We start from the raw sequence: 17550 nt of genomic DNA, 5'->3' as shown, positions 1-17550 counted from the left end.
TTTACGGCCATTTTCAACCTCTCCCTGTCCTAGTCTGTAATCTCCACATGCCTCAAATTGACCATCATCGTTCCTGTTCACAAGAAATCTAAGGTAACTTGCCACAATGACAACCGCCTTATAGCACTCACATCTGTAATCATCAAATAAAATACAATTTAATTTGGCACATGCGCCGAATACAACCGGTGTAGACCCTACAGTGAAATGCTTACTTACAATCTTTAACCAACAACGCAGTTTTAAGAAGAAGAAAAAAAGTGTTAAGTAAAAAATTTAAAATAATTAAAGAGCAGCAGTAAAATAACAGTAGGGAGGCTATATACAGGGGGTACCGTTACAGAGTCAATGTGCGGGGGCACCGGTTAGTCGAGGTAATTGAGGTAATATGTACATGTGGGTAGAGTTAAAGTGACTATGCATAGATAATAAACAGAGTAGCAGCAGCGTAAAAGAGGGGGGGGGGGGGGACAATGCAAATAGTCTGGGTAGCCATGATTAGCTGTTCAGGAGTCTTATGGCTTGGGGGTAGAAGCTGTTAAGAAGCCTTTTGGACCTAGACTTGGCGCTCCGGTACCGCTTGCCGTGCGGTAGCAGAGAGAACAGTCTATGACTAGGGTGGCTGGAGTCTTTGACAATTTGTAGGGCCTTCCTCTGACACCATCTGGTATAGAGGTCCTGGATGACAGGAAGCGTGGCCCCAGTGATGTACTGGGCCGTACGCACTACCCTCTGTAGTGCCTTGCGGTCGGATGCCGAGCAGTTGCCATACCAGGCGGTGATGCAACCAGTCAGGATGCTCTCGATGGTGCAGCTGTAGAACATTTTGAGGATCTGAGGACCCAAGCCAAATTTTTTCCGTCTCCTGAGGGGGAATAGGCTTTGTCGTGCCCTCTTCACGACTGTCTTGGTGTGTTTGGACCATGATAGTTTGTTGGTGATGTGGACACCAAGGAACTTGAAGCTCTCAACCTGTTCCACTACATCCCTGTTGATGAGAATGGGGGCGTGCTCAGTCCTCAATTTTTTCCTGTAGTCCACAATCATCTCCTTTGTCTTGATCACGTTGAGGGAGAGGTTGTTATCCTGGCACCACACGGCCAGGTCACTGACCTTCTCCCTATAGGCTGTCTCATCGTTGTCGGTGATCAGGCCTACCGCTGTTGTGTCATCGGCAAACTTAATGATGTGTTGGAGTCGTGCCTGGCCATGCAGTCATGGGTGAACAGGGAGTACCCTGAGGGTCCCCCGTGTTGAGGATCAGCGTGGCAGATGTGTTGTTACCTACCTAGTTTTTTTCTCCTCTGGTTGCACATTTAACATGCTGGTAGAAATTAAGTAGAACGGATTTAAGTTTCCCTGCATTAAAGTCCCCGGCCACTAGGAGCGCTGCCTCTGGATGAGCTTTTTCCTGTTTGCTTATGGCCTTATACAGCTCATTGAGTGCAATCTTAGCGCCAGCATCGGTTTGTGGTGGTAAATAGACAGCTACGAAAAATATAGTGTGGTAAATAGTGTGTTCTACAGCTTATCATGAGATACTGTACCTCAGGCGAGCAAAACCTTGAGACTTCCTTAGTATTAGATTTTATGCACCAACTGTTGTTTACAAATATACACAGACCGCCACCCTTGTCTTACCGGAGTCAGCCATTCTATCCTGCCGATGTAGCGTATATCCCGCCAGCTGTATGTTATCCATGTCGTCGTTCAGCCACGACTCAGTGAAACATAAGATATTACAGTTTTTAATGTCCCGTTGGTAGGATATTCTTGATCTTAGGTCGTCCATTTTGTTTTCAAATGATTGTACGTTGGCTAATAGGATTGATGGAAGAGGCAGATTACTCGCTCGCCGTCGGATCCTTACAAGGCACCCTCTACCTACGTCCACGATATCTCTGTCTCTTTCTCATGCGAATGACGGGGATTTGGGCCTTGTCAGGTGTCTGTAGAATATCCTTCGCGTCCAACTCGTTCAAGAAAAAATCTTTGTCCAATACGAGGTGAGTAATCGCTGTCCTGATATCCAGAAGCTCTTTTTGGTCATAAGAGACGGTGGCAGAAACATTATGTACAGAATAAATAACAAATAAAACGGCAGCCATCTCCTCCGGCGCCATCTTGGAAATGCTTAGAAAGGCTGGCCATGACACATCAACACCATCACCCCAGACACCCTGGAGCCACTCCAGTTTGCATACCGCCCCAACAGATCCACAGACGATGCCATCTCAATTGCACTCCACACTGCCCTTCCCACTTAGACATGAGGGGAAATACCTATGTGAGAATGCTGTTCATCGACTACAGCTTCGCGTTCAACACCATAGTCCCCTCCAAGATTGTCACCAAGCTCGGGACCCTGGGACTGAACACCTCCCTCTGCAACTGGATCCTGCCTTGACTGGCTGCATCACTGCCTGGTATGGCAACTGCTCCACCCTCGTCCGCAAGGCCCTACAGAGGGTGGTGCGGACAGCCCAGCACATCACTGTGGGCGAGCTCCCAGCCATTCAGGACATACACACCAAGCGGTGTCTGAGGAAGGCCCGAAAGATTGCCAAAGACTCCTGCCACCCCTGACATGTACTGTTCTCTCTGCTTCCACCTGGCAGGCGGTACCAGAGTATCAGGTCTCGGACCAACAGGCTCCAAGAGAGCGAGAGCCTCTACCCCCACCAAGGACTATATGCACTGACAATATGCACGCTCACAGGCCTCTACCCACACACGCCTACACTGACACTCACCACACACCAACCACTGATGCTATATTGTTTACTATTATTATGATTATTTATCCATCCTGTTACCAGTCACTTTCTCCTAATCCCTGCCTACATGTACATATTTACCTCAACTACTCCAGTATCCCTGCACATAAAATGTATTTCTCGTGTTTGATTTTTAGCTATACTATTTTGATATTGAATACAGCACTGTTGTGAAGGGCAGGTTAAGCATTTCACTGTACTTGTGCATGTGACAAATAAAACTTGAAACTAGAGAGCTTGCAACGTCAGGATCGCGGGTTTGTTGGGAAATCCATACGAAAATGTATGTATGCAATACTGTAAATTGTTTTGGATGAAAGCATCTGCTAAATGGCATATTATATCATAATAGTACCTGAGAAAGTAAATGTTATACTTCTTGATGCCTTTTGCAAAATGCAGCGAGCTCAGATCTATGCAAAGTCGGTATTTTAACCCCTCAGTAAGTGAGGACTGTACCTCGGTGAATGAGTAGTGGTATGAATATAGTGGTATGAATAAAGTGTCCCTCCTTCCCTTCCTACCTGTGGTAGATCTTCTCCTCGATGGTCCCAGCGGTCAGTAGTCTGTAGACAGTCACCTCCTTTTTCTGACCAATCCTCCAAGCTCGCTCTCGAGCCTAGACGACAACAACAACACAGGGACATGGGGTGAGAGTGTGATAAGAGTGTGTGTGTATGATCCTCCACATATGCTCTCGAGCCTAGGGGACAACACAATACCAGGTGATTAACGGTTAAGCAACGACTGACTAGTTACAGATATGTCTATGTACCATGGAGTCTGTCGACCCTATGGTCAGTGGTGTGTGTGTGTGTGTGTGTGTGTACCTGTGTATCAGTGCTAGGGTTCCAGTCGGGGTCATAGATGATGACTCTGTTAGCTCCGGTCAGGTTGACTCCCAGCCCCCCCACTCTTGTGGTCAACAAGAACACAAAGATAGACTTGTCCTGGAGAGAGGAGAGGAGGGGAGGAGAGGGAAAATATGATAGAATGGTGGTCAAAGCATATATATAACTATTTCTTATTACTATTTTTTCATCACTCATCAGAACATATCTGATCATGGGTCCATATGCGAAGACACCTAAAGGCACTGGGCAGCAGGCTGGACAATAGGCTGTTTTCACACTAGTAATCTAACCCCCAGGGTTGAGATTTTCACTGAAAGGTCTTTTCACACTACTGAGCCAAATCGAGCCAAGCCAAACCAAGCTGTACTGAGCAGGCCTGGTTACACATCAACCATAGTTGCTGGAAGCAGGCTGAAAAAGACAATGTGAAAAGAAAATATCTGAGCCAGCACAGTTTGGTTCAGGTAAGCAAGAAAGTGTGAAAAGGGTATAATTGTAGAGCCTTACTTCGTTGTATCGAGCGATGAGAGGCTGTCTGGAGGCGATGGTGGTGGTACCATCCATCTTCACATAGGTGTAGCCATTCTCCCTCACAAACACCTCCAATATCCCCAACATCTAGACAGCGAAAGAGTGACAGCGCGAGAGGGAGAGAGGAAGAAAGAGAGAGAGAGAGAGAGAGAGTTGTGGATTAGGCCTAACAACATCGTCCGATTAATTTTCCATGGAACCTGAGACCCACCCAGTCAGTGTCTCTGTCTCTCCCCCAACACACAAACACACACCTGTCTGGACTGTGTGAACAGCAGGACTCTGTGTTGCTGTTTAAACCAAAGTCGGAGCAGTGATTCCACCACCATCAGTTTGCCGGAGCGTTTCCAGAAGCCAAAGTGTTCCTCTTCAGTCAGTTGGTCCTCTGGTATACCCTTCAGGATCTTGGGACCTCCAGAGAACAGGTCCGGGTGGTTACACATCTTACGCAGCGCTATCAGGCCCGAGAACACCTGGAAATGAAGGATCAAAATAAATTAATAAATGCATTAATAAATAAAACAGTCACCGTGAACTAGGAGGACAGTGTTCCCCAAATGGAGGTTGTGGTAGAATTTTTTTATTTTTCAGTTGATATGTCACAAGATAGCTCACATAACTTCAGGTTGATCATAGCACAAACACATTTGGTAAACACCAATCAAATAATCCATCAAAGCATTGATTGATTTTTACAGCTACCTTGTTAGGTTCTACAAAAAGAAGCAAGCTAGAAAATATATACCTTTCAGTCAACAACATTAAGTATCACAATCATAGAAATATAATCAATTTCATTGTATTTCTATGATCACATTGATGTTGTCCCTTTAAACAAACCAATTTTCAGACGAATTATTTCCTTAAGGGTCCTAATGAATGGTCCTACATAACTCATTCCCTGCAGAAGACAAAGAGTGTGTGTTGTGTGTTTGCAGTGCACTAGCCAAGTGCTGCATTAGTAATGTGGGTTAATGGATTCAGAGACCACATCAAGGAGAGACTGACCACAGGGGGGGGGCACGCGTACATATAGAGCAGTGATGAAGAATGGTTGGTGTGTAAAAGCCTTTCCACGGGTCAGAGATACACTAAAGAACAACTGTAGAGCCCGATTCCTCTGACCAGGCATCAGTTATCATACCACTAACCTTACATATCCTAATGTGAATGACACTGTGAGATAACATACAGGTCCCTATAGAAAGCTTTATGCATGCATCATGTCTAGCAAAACCCATTGTAAATTCATTGATTGGCATACCTCAACATTATAGACCATCTCGGGTAGTACTCCAGTGTTAGTGTTAAATAATGAATAAGGCCCGTCTTATTCCTGGAAGAATAACCGGAACTAGATACTCGTCTTTCAGTGGGATGCCAGAATGTATATTTCCAATCCAGATCATAACTTGAGATGTATTAGCTTGCTCCACCATCCTGACCACTGCACTTTTGTTTTGTTTTCACAGTGAATCAGAATGTAAGCTCGCGAGATCAGGATGGTCGAACGAGGCTATATATTTATATAGGCCTTAAATGAAAATACATCAGCCAGTGGTTACAGGACAATAATCTGTATAGACAGACAATGGACTTGACTGTTCAAAGCTAAAAGGGCAATCAATCAAAATGTTGATAGAACCCATTCTCTGATCAATAACAAAAGAGCCTCAGTGCAGAAAGAGGAGGAGGAGAGTGAGCTAAGAGTTAGATGAGGAAATGGAGAGGAGGGAGTGAGACTCACCTGCATACAGTGAGGGAAAAAAGTATTTGATCCCCTGCTGATTTTGTACATTTGCCCACTGACAAAGACATGATCAGTCTATAATTTTAATGGTAGGTTTATTTGAACAGTGAGAGACAGAATAACAACAATAAAATCCAGAAAAATGCATGTAAAAAATGTTATAAATTGATTTGCATTTTAATGAGGGAAAAAGTATTTGACCCCCTCTCAATCAGAAAGATTTCTGGCTCCCAGGTGTCTTTTATACAGGTAACGAGCTGAGATTAGGAGCACACTCTTAAAGGGAGTGCTTCTAATCTCAGTTTGTTACCTGTATAAAAGACACCTGTCCACAGAAGCAATCAATCAATCAGATTCCAAACTCTCCACCATGGCCAAGACCAACAAGCTCTCCAAGGATGTCAGGGACAAGATTGTAGACCTACACAAGGCTGCAATGGGCTACAAGACCATCGCCAAGCAGCTTGGTGAGAAGGTAACAACAGTTGGTGCAATTATTCGCAAATGGAATTAACACAAAATAACTGTCAATCTCCCTCGGCCTGGGGCTCCATGCAAGATCTCACCTCGTGGAGTTGCAATGATCATGAGAACGGTGAGGAATCAGCCCAGAACTACACGGGAGGATCTTGTCAATGATCAAGGCAGCTGGGACCATAGTCACCAAGAAAACAATTGGTAACACACTACGCCGTGAAGGACTGAAATCCTGCAGCGCCCGCAAGGTCCCCCTGCTCAAGAAAGCACATATACAGGCCCGTCTGAAGTTTGCCAATGAACATCTGAATGATTCAGAGGAGAACTGTGTGAAAGTGTTGTGGTCAGATGAGACCAAAATCGAGCTCTTTGGCATCAACTCAACTCGCCGTGTTTGGAGGAGGAGGAATGCTGCCTATGACCCCAAGAACACCATCCCCACCGTCAAACATGGAGGTGGAAACATTATACTTTGGGGGGAATTGAAAATGGGTCGTGGATGGGTATTCCAGCATGACAATCACCCAAAACACACGGCCAATGCAACAAAGGAGTGGCTCAAGAAGCAGCACATTAAGGTCCTGGAGTGGCCTAGCCAGTCTCCAGACCTTAATCCCATAGAAAATTCTGTGGAGGGAGCTGAAGGTTCGAGTTGCCAAACGTCAGGCTCGAAACCTTAATGACTTGGAGAAGATCTGCAAAGAGGAGTGGGACAAAATCCCTCCTGAGATGTGTGCAAACCTGGTGGCCAACTACAAGACACGTCTGACCTCTGTGATTGCCAACAAGGGTTTTGCCACCAAGTACTAAGTCATGTTTTGCAGAGGGGTCAAATACTTATTTCTCTCATTAAAATACAAATCAATTGATAACATTTTTTACATGCATTTTTCTGGATTTTTTTGTTGTTATTCTGTCTCTCACTGTTCAAATAAACCTACCATTAAAATTATAGACTGATCATGTCTTTGTCAGTGGGCAAACATACAAAATCAGCAGGGTATCAAATACTTTTTTCCCTCACTGTATCTCCATTCAGTACAAAAGAGCCTCAGTGCAGAAAGAGGAGGAGGAGAGTGAGCTAAGAGGTAGATGAGAGGAAATGGAGAGGGAGTGAGACTCACCTGCATATCTCCATTCAGTATTTGGTAGACCTCTTTGGAGTCCAGAAAGCCCTGATACACCTCACGCTGTTCCTCTGTTAGCCTGCAAAACAAAACCTGGAGAAACAAACGCGCACGTATTAAGCCTTCACTTTAAAACCCCTTGATGAAACAAGTGAGTGAGCAGAAATCAAAGACAAGAGGTATCGGCCTAGGGGCTCTGTCCCGAGGGAGACAATTAATGAACTGATCAGAATAGTGTGTGTGTGTGTCAGGGTTTCAGTTGCGCCGGACATTTGACCGGCAGCATTTGAATTTAATGGACATTTGAGAAATTTACCAGACCCATATGCATTGGGTGCGGAACCTGATTAGGGCGTCCACTCACGGTGCTCAGAATGACAGAAATCCAATTGTGCGCCGCCCTATGGGACTCCAGGTCACGGCCGGTTGTGACACAGCCTGGGATCGAACCCCAGGCTGTAGTGACGCAGCAATACTGCGATGCAGTGTCTTAGACCGCTGCGCCACTCGGGAGGCCCATGGTTATTCATCTTAACAGAACATGCAACGGCGGGCATCCTTCTTACCGAATTCCGATGCGCACTTTGAAGATGTTGGAATAACTGCCACAATGTACTTTTCCTCAGCCAACAAGACGAGTAATGAACATCAAAATCACTAGCCTATGTCAATCTAATATCCCCCATAGTAGAAAAGTTTACCTATTGGTCAGCTTGTTGTTCTGTGCGAAAAATAAATAGCCTATTCCAAATAGACTTTGGGACAGTTCTGGGACGATAGATCCCAAATTCATATAACCAGTAAAATAAAATTGTAAAAAGCAATGAGTCTGATACAACAGATCAGAACGTTTAGTTTAAAACGTTGATAAACTATTATTTCTTCACATTATAAACACAGCAATGAGCACAAGGCAGTAGACTACATGTGAATGTTCGTTCCATAACGCAATTAGTGGAAAACCCATTGTCAAAAGCGCACCACACATGTGAGCGGATGAAAATATCCTTTAGAAATTTGAAAGAGGGGAGATCTAAAGATGCAACAACTAGCATGGGTTGCTAATATGACTAGGCTTGTGCCCTTGGCTTCTGGACAATAAAATAAAGTTGATTTGAAAACAAATAGAACATGAGAGAAATAGGCTACTGGTTTCAATGGCATATGGAAGTCTTCATAAAATAATTGATAACACGTTTCTATGGTCTGACTTTATTTTGAACCAAGGTAAGACATGCCTCATAATATGACGTAAAACGTTCAGGTTTCAAACAATTAAGTATGTTTTCAAAATGCATTCTGCCTCCAGCTCATTGCAAAGTGGTGTGTGACACGCTGAAGCCTGCCTACCGTTGCCTATATGCACTTGAATGGCGAATGGGAAGCGTGCTTCAATTACCAGTTGAGAAATAAAAATAGTAGCTCTTTTTAAATCGTGGCCATCAAAACTGCTTTTAACACGCGATTGCATTTAGACTTGTAACGCACTGATTGGGCTTCTAAAAGCACATATTTTCAGTCCAGCAGCATTGAATGAGCTGTTTGAGAAGCGGTCGCTCAGTCTGACAGATTTTCCGCACATAGGCTCTATATCTGTATTTTTCTCCCTGGACAATTGGCCAGCGGCAATTTTATTTATTAGCTAAAACATTTTTTTTTGTTTATAATACATCCGGCTAACGGAAACCCTGGTGTGTGTGTGTGTGTGTGATCCAACCAGATATGAGCCAGATATTAACTAGCCACCCTAATGAATACCTGCTCCTCTAGTCAGTGGAGAAACTAGTGAGGAGATACTAATGACACTAATTAATAGTGTGCACAGGTACTGTAGCACAGCCAGCACTATTCACAGGGAGCAAGTCAGGATAGAGAATAGGGCGGGTGGTGTTGTAATTAATTGGGAGAAACCCTGAGTAAAATAGAGACACGTATATAAAACCTTTGGTAAACCCCAAGATGTACCCATTAAAACTAGCAACGGTCGTCAAAATTGAAAAGGTACAAAACAGTTCTGATAAATGTAACAGCTGCATAATGAAGTAAGACACGCAACTCAACTTGAATTTTAAAAACCCATCAAATATTGACTGTGTTATAGCACATAAACAATTGTATAATGAGAAAAAGAAAATCAATGGATTCTAGACATTTTGTTGGGAATTCAGGTATTCAACTGAATGTCAAATATAAAAATGTTCTTATTTGAAACCACACATGCCAAGATTTTTAAACCATATATTGCACTTTGTTTTCATTATCATCTAATAAAACATTTTTTCTATCCGGCAAGGGGAACACTTACTGGAAAGAGACCGTTTTCTATTCTCTCCTCATGTAGTTGCCCATTTAGATATCAACTTTGATAAACAAAACCATGTTGTTCCATGGTCAAAACCATGTTGTTCCATGTCTACAATTTCTGATGGTACCCCCATCCTTTTGAGATACAGTACTGTTTCACACTTTTCCCCGATAGTGGAAAGTCCAGCAGAAATTGTGGTTTGCACAGGTATGAATATTGTCAGTTTCTATTTTGAAAGCAATCGGTGAAGTGACAATTAGTTGAAAAATGGATTATCCACTTCTCAAACACAGCCAAATAATGGTTAAGAGTGACGTATTCAGGTGGGCGTGGCTTGAGCCTTGCTATTAAAATGGCGCACAGGAACACGGACAGTCACCGCGAAAACAGCGCGACTGCGGGTTCAGTTACGGCGGGTGGACAGCGCAGATCTAGACGCATCACGCCCGGTACCACTCATAATGAGCAGATTCTACATACCTGTGGCTCTTTGAGGTTTGTTTGGCATTGTGCAGGAACAGGTCTGCTGTGTAATATTATATATCATATTCTTTATGCTATTATTCCCAATTCCTTTCCCCAAAAATGTAGAATTGTAAACTTGAAGACTATAGCATCTTTTGGTATCCGCTACAAGAGGGACAGAAGGGCGTAGAGATGGAGGGAGGGACAGAAAGAGATGCGCACCTGTTCATTCTTGTCAGGTAAAGAGAGGTTGGCCTTCACGTCAGCCTTCATCCGTCTGAGCAGGTAAGGGTTAATGGTATCCCTCAGAACACACGCACACTTATAAGCTGTCTGGACCTAGAAAAACACAAAGACACACACACACACCAATTAAAGACACACTCACAATTGTACACAGTCTGGACCTATAACAACCAAGACACACAACAAACAATTACAGTTGACAACAAGAACAAATGACAACAAAGACACCAGCACAATGGTTCAACAGCCCCTTGGGTAAACATACATGACACACACACGCCTTCTGAAGGGTCAGATGAACAAACAATTGACTACGACACCTATAATGCTATAATGGAACATTTGTCCTGGGGCATGTTTGTCGTTTAGCCCCTCTCCTCCCCTCCCCCCACCTCCCTCTATCTCAGCAGATTGGGCCATTAAACATTGATCAGAGTGCTTATGGTGGTCTCTAGAGGGGGACCTCTCTCTCTTTCATCAGCTGCCTATAGTGTGTGATCCAGTAAACGGCCTCAGCCCAGGGTCACGATTTAACCCTTTAACCGTTCGTTGACCATTAACCATTCATTCATCAGTCATCCACCTCACTGGGGGGTGAGATCAGAGGGACAGCCAGCAGTGGGCAAAAAGTGTTGTAGCTGCAGGGCAGAGGGGGAGGGAGGGAGGGAGAGAGAAAGAAAGATAGGACTATGGAAAGAAAGAGCGAGGGAGAGAGTTGAGGGAGGGGAGATGGAAGATAGAGACAGGTGGGTAGAGAGACAGACAGGAGAGAGACAGGGAACGGGGGGAGCTATAGAGAGAAAGAGTGCTTTGCCCGCTCTCATCATTTAATAACTTCAATAATTAGTCAAGGTTTTTTTTATTATCGACAGCGGAAACACGGATGGCCATCTAAAAGCAGCTAAATAATTAAATCCCGTCAATGTGTGTGTTACCTCTATAGCCAGTTAAATAATTAAATCCAGTCGGCGAGTTATTAACGACTGGACACTAATGACTGAGGATCATCGTTTAGCAGCTCACCACCTCTTTCTCTGTCCTTCCCTTCTCTCGCTCCCCTTTCGTCCATCCTCTACCTCCCTCTCTTTCCCCTCTATCCATCCCCTACCTCCTCCTTCCCCCTCTCTTCCATCCCCTCCATGTGAATACAAATGTGAATCAAATTCTGAAGTCAAATCCTGAGAAATGACCTTTTAACGATCCTAAGATCAACTCCCTGCTTCCGAAAATGACGAGAGCTTCTTTGATGCCAAATTGTGTGTGTGTGCGCGTGTATCTGTATGTTACCTGTACAGGTGAAGCGTTGCTGTAGCCCCCCATCGTGATGGGTACAGAAAACTGTTCCATAAAAATAGGCAGCGTGCCCAGTTTGCCAGGGAAGACAAAGTCAAATAGACTCCACAGCTCCTTCAGGTTGTTCTGCATAGGACTGCCAGATAGAATGAACCTATGAGGAGTACGGAACTAGAGATGGAGAAAGGGAGTGAAAGAGTGAGAGGTGAGGCGAGAGGTAGAGGGTGAGAGGGGGGGGTGAGTGAGAGAGCGAGCGAGAGAGAGAGAGCAGGTGAAGGGACGAAAAATATTGATTAGCAGCTTGGGTGGAACAAAACACTATAGGGCCTACATACTTATACTGTAGCTATCCAGAACCAGGGTTGTTGACCAACGGTTTATTGAGCTGTGTGAGCGTACCTGCTTGCAGGCAGTGGTAACTCCAGCGTGAGGGTTGCGGATCTTGTGTCCCTCGTCCAGTATAACGTAGTGCCAGCCGTCGTATCTCTGCAGGGTCTCCTGCATGATCCTCACGGCTGAATACGACGTTATCAAGACACCATGACATGCTGCCATCTCTGATATCAACTTCTCCTAGAGAGAGCGAGAGAGAGTCAGCCCCGCATCACTCTCCAGTGCCCAAATTACTCTCCGCCACACGGCCGCAAATTGCACCATTTTGTTTCTCTCCATTGCCCACACACTTTCCACATTTAGATAAAGCATTTCACCTTTCCATTGTGTTAACGATTTCGGACTTTATAGCATTCCCAGAAGGCATGGATTATTGAGACATTGTTAGTTGTACTGTAGAATTTGTGAATATTGTCTGGTGTAATAAATTCTATTAGTTTATTCAGCGTACATTTTCATTAACTGTATGTTAGTTATGTTCCAACATTCCCTCCATCTTGTGCCAATATCAGTTATTTTTAAGTCTTGGTTCCAGTAGTTTCTATTTTTTTCTAAGAGATTGTCAGTTGGATATGCTCTGCAAGGTTTGGTATATCTTACCTATCATATGAATAGTATTTTCTGACTCAAATAGGATTCCCTCAAGATTGCTCAAATGTTGAAAGAACTTAAAATCGAAATTTCTTGAAATTAAACTTAAGTTGCATGTATTTGAGAATATCTACATTGGTCAGACCAAAATTGCTTTTTAATTCTGTCATGGAATAAATGTATTTCCTATTACTTTTCTATGCCTTTAGTTTTCCATGTAGACCAATTTATCTGTGAATTCTGAAAAGCTATCCAAGGATTGTTCAATAGGGGTGTTTTTAGTGAGTGATATTGGTTATTGTAGAATACATTTCAATTTCTTCCATATTGTTATAGTGTTCTTAACTATGAAGTTGTTAATGTTCTTAGCTTTATCCTTAGAAAATAAGCACGTACACATATTCTGGGGATGAGCATCTTCTACAGTACCAGTCAAAAGTTTGGACACACCTACTCATTCAAGGGTTTTTCTTTATTTTAACTATATTGTAGAATAATAGTGAAGCCATCAAAACTATGAAATATTACATATGGAATCATGTAGTAACCAAAAAAGTGTTAAACAAATCAAAATATATATTAGATTCTTCAAAGTAGCCACCCTTTGGCCTTGATGACAGTTTGCATTCTCTCAACCAGCTTCATGAGGAGTCACCTGGAATGCTTTTCCAACAGTCTTGAAGGAGTTCCCACATATGCTGAGCACTTGTAGGCTGCTTTTCCTTCACTCTGCGGTCCAACTTATCCCAAACCATCTCAATTGGGTTGAGGTCGGGTGATTGTGGAGGCCAGGTCATCTGATGCAGCACTCCATCACTCTACTTCTTGGTCAAATAGCCCTTACACAGCCTGGAGATGTGTTTGGGTCATTGTCCTGTTTAAAAACAAAATGATAGTCCCACTAAGCCCAAACCAGATGGGATGGCGTATCGCTGCAGAATGCTGTGGTAGCCATGCTGGTTAAGTGTGCCTTTATTCTAAATAAAATCACAGACAGTGTCACCAGCAAAGCACCTCCACACCATAACACCTCCTCCTCCATGCTTCACGGTGGGAACAACACATGCAGAGATTATCCGTTCACCTACTCTGCGTCTCACAAAGACACGGCGGTTGGAACCAAAAATCTCAAATTTGGACTCATCAGACCAAAGGACAGATTTTCACAGGTCTAATGTCCATTGCTCGTGTTTCTTGGCCCAAGCAAGTCTCTTCTTATTGTTGGTGTCCTTTAATAGTGTTTTCTTTGCAGCAATTCAACCATGAAGGCCTGATTCACGCAGTGTCCTCTGAACAGCTGATGTTGAGATGTGTCTGTTACTTGAACTCTGTGAAGCATTTATTTGGGCTGCAATCTGAGGAGCAGTTAACTCTAATGAATTTATCCTCTGCAGCTGAGGTAACTCTGGGTCTTCCTTTCCTGTGGCGGCCCTCATGAGAGCCAGTTTCATCAGCGCTTGATGGTTTTTGCAACTGCACTTGAAGAAACATTCAAAGTTCTTGAAATGTTTCGGATTGACTGACGTTCATGTCTTAAAGTAATGATGGACTGTCGTTTCTCTTTGCTTATTTGAGCTGTTCTTGCCATAATATGGATTTGGTCTTTTACCAAATAGGGCTATCTTCTGTATACCCCCCCACCTTGTCACAACACAACTTATTGGCTCAAATGCATTAAGAAGGAAAGAAATTCCACAAATTAACAAGACACACCTGTTAATTGAAATGCATTCCAAGTGACTACCTCATGAAGCTGGTTGAGAGAATGCCAAGAGTGTGCAAAGCTGTCATCAAGGCAAAGGGTGGCTACTTTGAAGAATCTCAAATATAAAATATATTTTGATTTGTTTAACACTTTTTTGGTTACTACATGATTCCATATGTGTTATTTCATAGTTTTGTCTTCACTATTATTCTACCATGTAGAACATAGTAAAAATAAAGAAAACCCCTGGAATGAGTAGGTGTCCAAACTTTTGACTGGTACTGTATATGTACCCATTGTTCCTCTTTAGTGCATTTAACTACATGTCCCAAGTGAAAGCCCTGGGTGGTGAGTTGATACAATTCTAAGTCTGGAAGGTTAAAACCACCCTCAGACTCAGATGTTCCTTTTTATTTGCAATCATAAAGTCTTATGGCAGAGTTTACTTTTTTAAAGAATGTCTTCAGTGGGGTAAATTGGTATTACTGAGAATAAATATAAAAGTAGAAATGTATTGTGTAGAACAGATATGCTCGTCTTTCAGGTAGAATAGGGAATTGTGTCAGCTCTACTCATTACATTTATATCATTGAGAACATCACTGAACGTCACCTCACTGAACCCCGGTCCTCACGTCGCCAGCTGATGGTGACACATTATTTCTCAGTACCATAGAGACTGGTTAATTAAAAGTGGTCCTCATCACTATGAAGTTTGCACCTCATCACTATGAAAGGGGGAGGCATGAGGAGCCAACTCTGCATAAAACAGGTCTTTGGTGCCCCCCCCCAAAGGGAAACACCTTAAAAAATAAAAACTCCCATTAATCACCATGTCACACCCACACAACTTGCCGGGTGCGCTCTACAGTGTAAAGTAATTAATATCTACTAGTGTACCACTAATTAATTTACACCTCCCTCAGAGCTAAATCCTCCACACAATGCTGACAGGAGAAAAGATACAGCAGCAGTAAACCCCCTACCTTTGTTTGGGTGAAGGATCCCGTGTCGTGTAGGACAGCCACTCTGAATGGGGGCCACCAGGTGTGAAACTCACTGACCCACTGGTGCATGACAGTAGCTGGACACACTATCACTGTAGGACCCAGTCCTTGGTACCTGGAATACACACACACACACACGGTTAGGATCAGGTAAAGTTCAGGGTTTGTGTTTAAGTCAGGCTGCTGGCATGTTATGGTTCATTCACACCGTGTTAATACTGACAGAAAATAAGCGAATGATGTCACAAGGGACTGTAGGATGAGGAATGGGGTTTTAGGGGTGAAGGGTGCAGGGACATCAATTCCCTCACATTAAGTGTTACTAACGAGTTCAGTAAACTAGAACAGGGTGTAACAGATCCTTCTGAGTATGACAGTATGAATGGAGCGCTGATGTTAGGCCATTACGATGCTCCCAGAGCGTGTTTGTGCCTGCACACTGACTGAGATAAGTGGACAGAACACACTAAATGTCTGTGGAAGCATTAACGGAGACACACGGACACACACACTGCCATTAGGGCTGTGACAGTCTTGGAATTTGAGGTTACGGTAACTGGCCAGGCCAATGTACACTGTCACTGACATAACCGTTCAGGTTCGTACACTTGTTTACTTGGATATGCTTCTTAATAAATCCTATTTGAAACAAGCCATTAACACTTCTTTATTATCATCATGGCATTTCATTCTTATTATTCAGGTTATTACAAATTCAGAAATGCCAGGTTGGAGGATCTGTCACATTTTCGTATTGACACAACATTAAAACGGAGTCAAAAGAAAGATATGCCTACCCTGTCGGTTGGCTTTCCTGCAATAAAAAAAATAATGAAACACACATCCTATTTTGATGCACAAAACCATTCAAACGAAATTCGATGGGTTTTCTCCTACTTTTCCCGAAATAGTCTTATAATGTCACAAACCCTGCTGCTGCGGTCATTCGATGGCAGTGGCACAAAAATATGTTCTTCAAAGAGAGGACACCGTAATGAGAGAAGTAATGTAGCCTAAGCTACTGAAAATAGGCATCTTCCAAGATTAAATCATGACCGTAGCATTTGATTCTTATTAAAGAGATTGAGTCCAGACAGGCTACTTTAGGAAACTTTCTGAATGGAAATAGTATCAGCGAACTCACACGCACACCCCTGTAAAAGCACCCGTCAATCAAAGCCACCAGCATATGTCAGACACAAGAGCAAATATTTATCCTTTCCTTAAAATGTATTTAAAAAACCTAGGCCTACCATAGGCTTTTCGAAGGTAGGCTATTAGATAATGAATTGACAAGGAAAGCATGAAGGGGACAGCTATGCTATAGTATGAAGATGAAATTGACAACCATTAAAATATAAATAAATACACGCAACATGTCCATAGCCTATTTATCAGCGATGCTGATTATCGAGGGGGAGTGTGTTGGAAAGATTTTTCAAATACCGTGAGGAGCGATTATACACTAAACAAAAATATATATGGTCCTCTGCAGCTCAGCTGGTAGAGCACGGCGCTTGTAACGCCAAGGTAGTGGGTTCGATCCCCGGGACCACCCATACACAAAAAAAATGTATGCACGCATGACTGTAAGTCGCTTTGGATAAAAGCGTCTGCTAAATGGCATATTATTATTATTATTCCGCAGGTGAAGAAGCCGGATGTGGAGGGCTGGCGTGGTTACATTTGGTCTGCGGTTGTGAGGCCGGTTGGACGTACAGACAAATTCTCTAAAACTATGTGGGCTTATGGTAGAGAAATTAACATTAAATTCTCTGGCAACAGCTCTGGTGGACATTCCTTCAGTCAGCATGCCAATTGCACGCTCCCTCAAAACTTGAGACATCTGTGGCATTGTGTTGTGTGACAAAACTGCACATTTTAGAGTGGCCTTTTATTGTCCCCAGCACAGGGTGCACCTGTGTAAATGTCATGCTGTTTAATCAGCTTCTTGATATGCCACACCTGTCAGGTGTGTGGATTATCTTGGCAAAGGAGAAATGCTCACTAACAGGGTGGAAAACAAATTG

At 43.3% G+C, this 17550-nt stretch overlaps 1 protein-coding gene across 1 annotated transcript in view; it reads right to left on the bottom strand.

Annotated features, from left to right (window-relative positions):
• Positions 1 to 17550, bottom strand: part of ercc6 (excision repair cross-complementation group 6) — a 52810-nt gene that overhangs the window by 9064 nt on the left and 26196 nt on the right. The window contains exons 11-19 of the mRNA XM_045211495.1: positions 15500 to 15635; positions 12225 to 12398; positions 11820 to 11996; positions 10509 to 10625; positions 7514 to 7609; positions 4417 to 4635; positions 4139 to 4249; positions 3608 to 3727; positions 3302 to 3396 (exon numbers count right to left, since the gene is read on the bottom strand). Coding sequence (XP_045067430.1) covers positions 3302 to 3396; positions 3608 to 3727; positions 4139 to 4249; positions 4417 to 4635; positions 7514 to 7609; positions 10509 to 10625; positions 11820 to 11996; positions 12225 to 12398; positions 15500 to 15635 — 1245 coding nt within the window. The remainder of the gene's footprint in view (positions 1 to 3301; positions 3397 to 3607; positions 3728 to 4138; positions 4250 to 4416; positions 4636 to 7513; positions 7610 to 10508; positions 10626 to 11819; positions 11997 to 12224; positions 12399 to 15499; positions 15636 to 17550) is intronic.

Source organism: Coregonus clupeaformis, chromosome 37 (assembly GCF_020615455.1).
Source record: "Coregonus clupeaformis isolate EN_2021a chromosome 37, ASM2061545v1, whole genome shotgun sequence".
Classification (NCBI taxonomy): Eukaryota; Metazoa; Chordata; class Actinopteri; order Salmoniformes; family Salmonidae; genus Coregonus; species Coregonus clupeaformis.
This window is presented reverse-complemented; position numbering and strand designations above follow the sequence as displayed.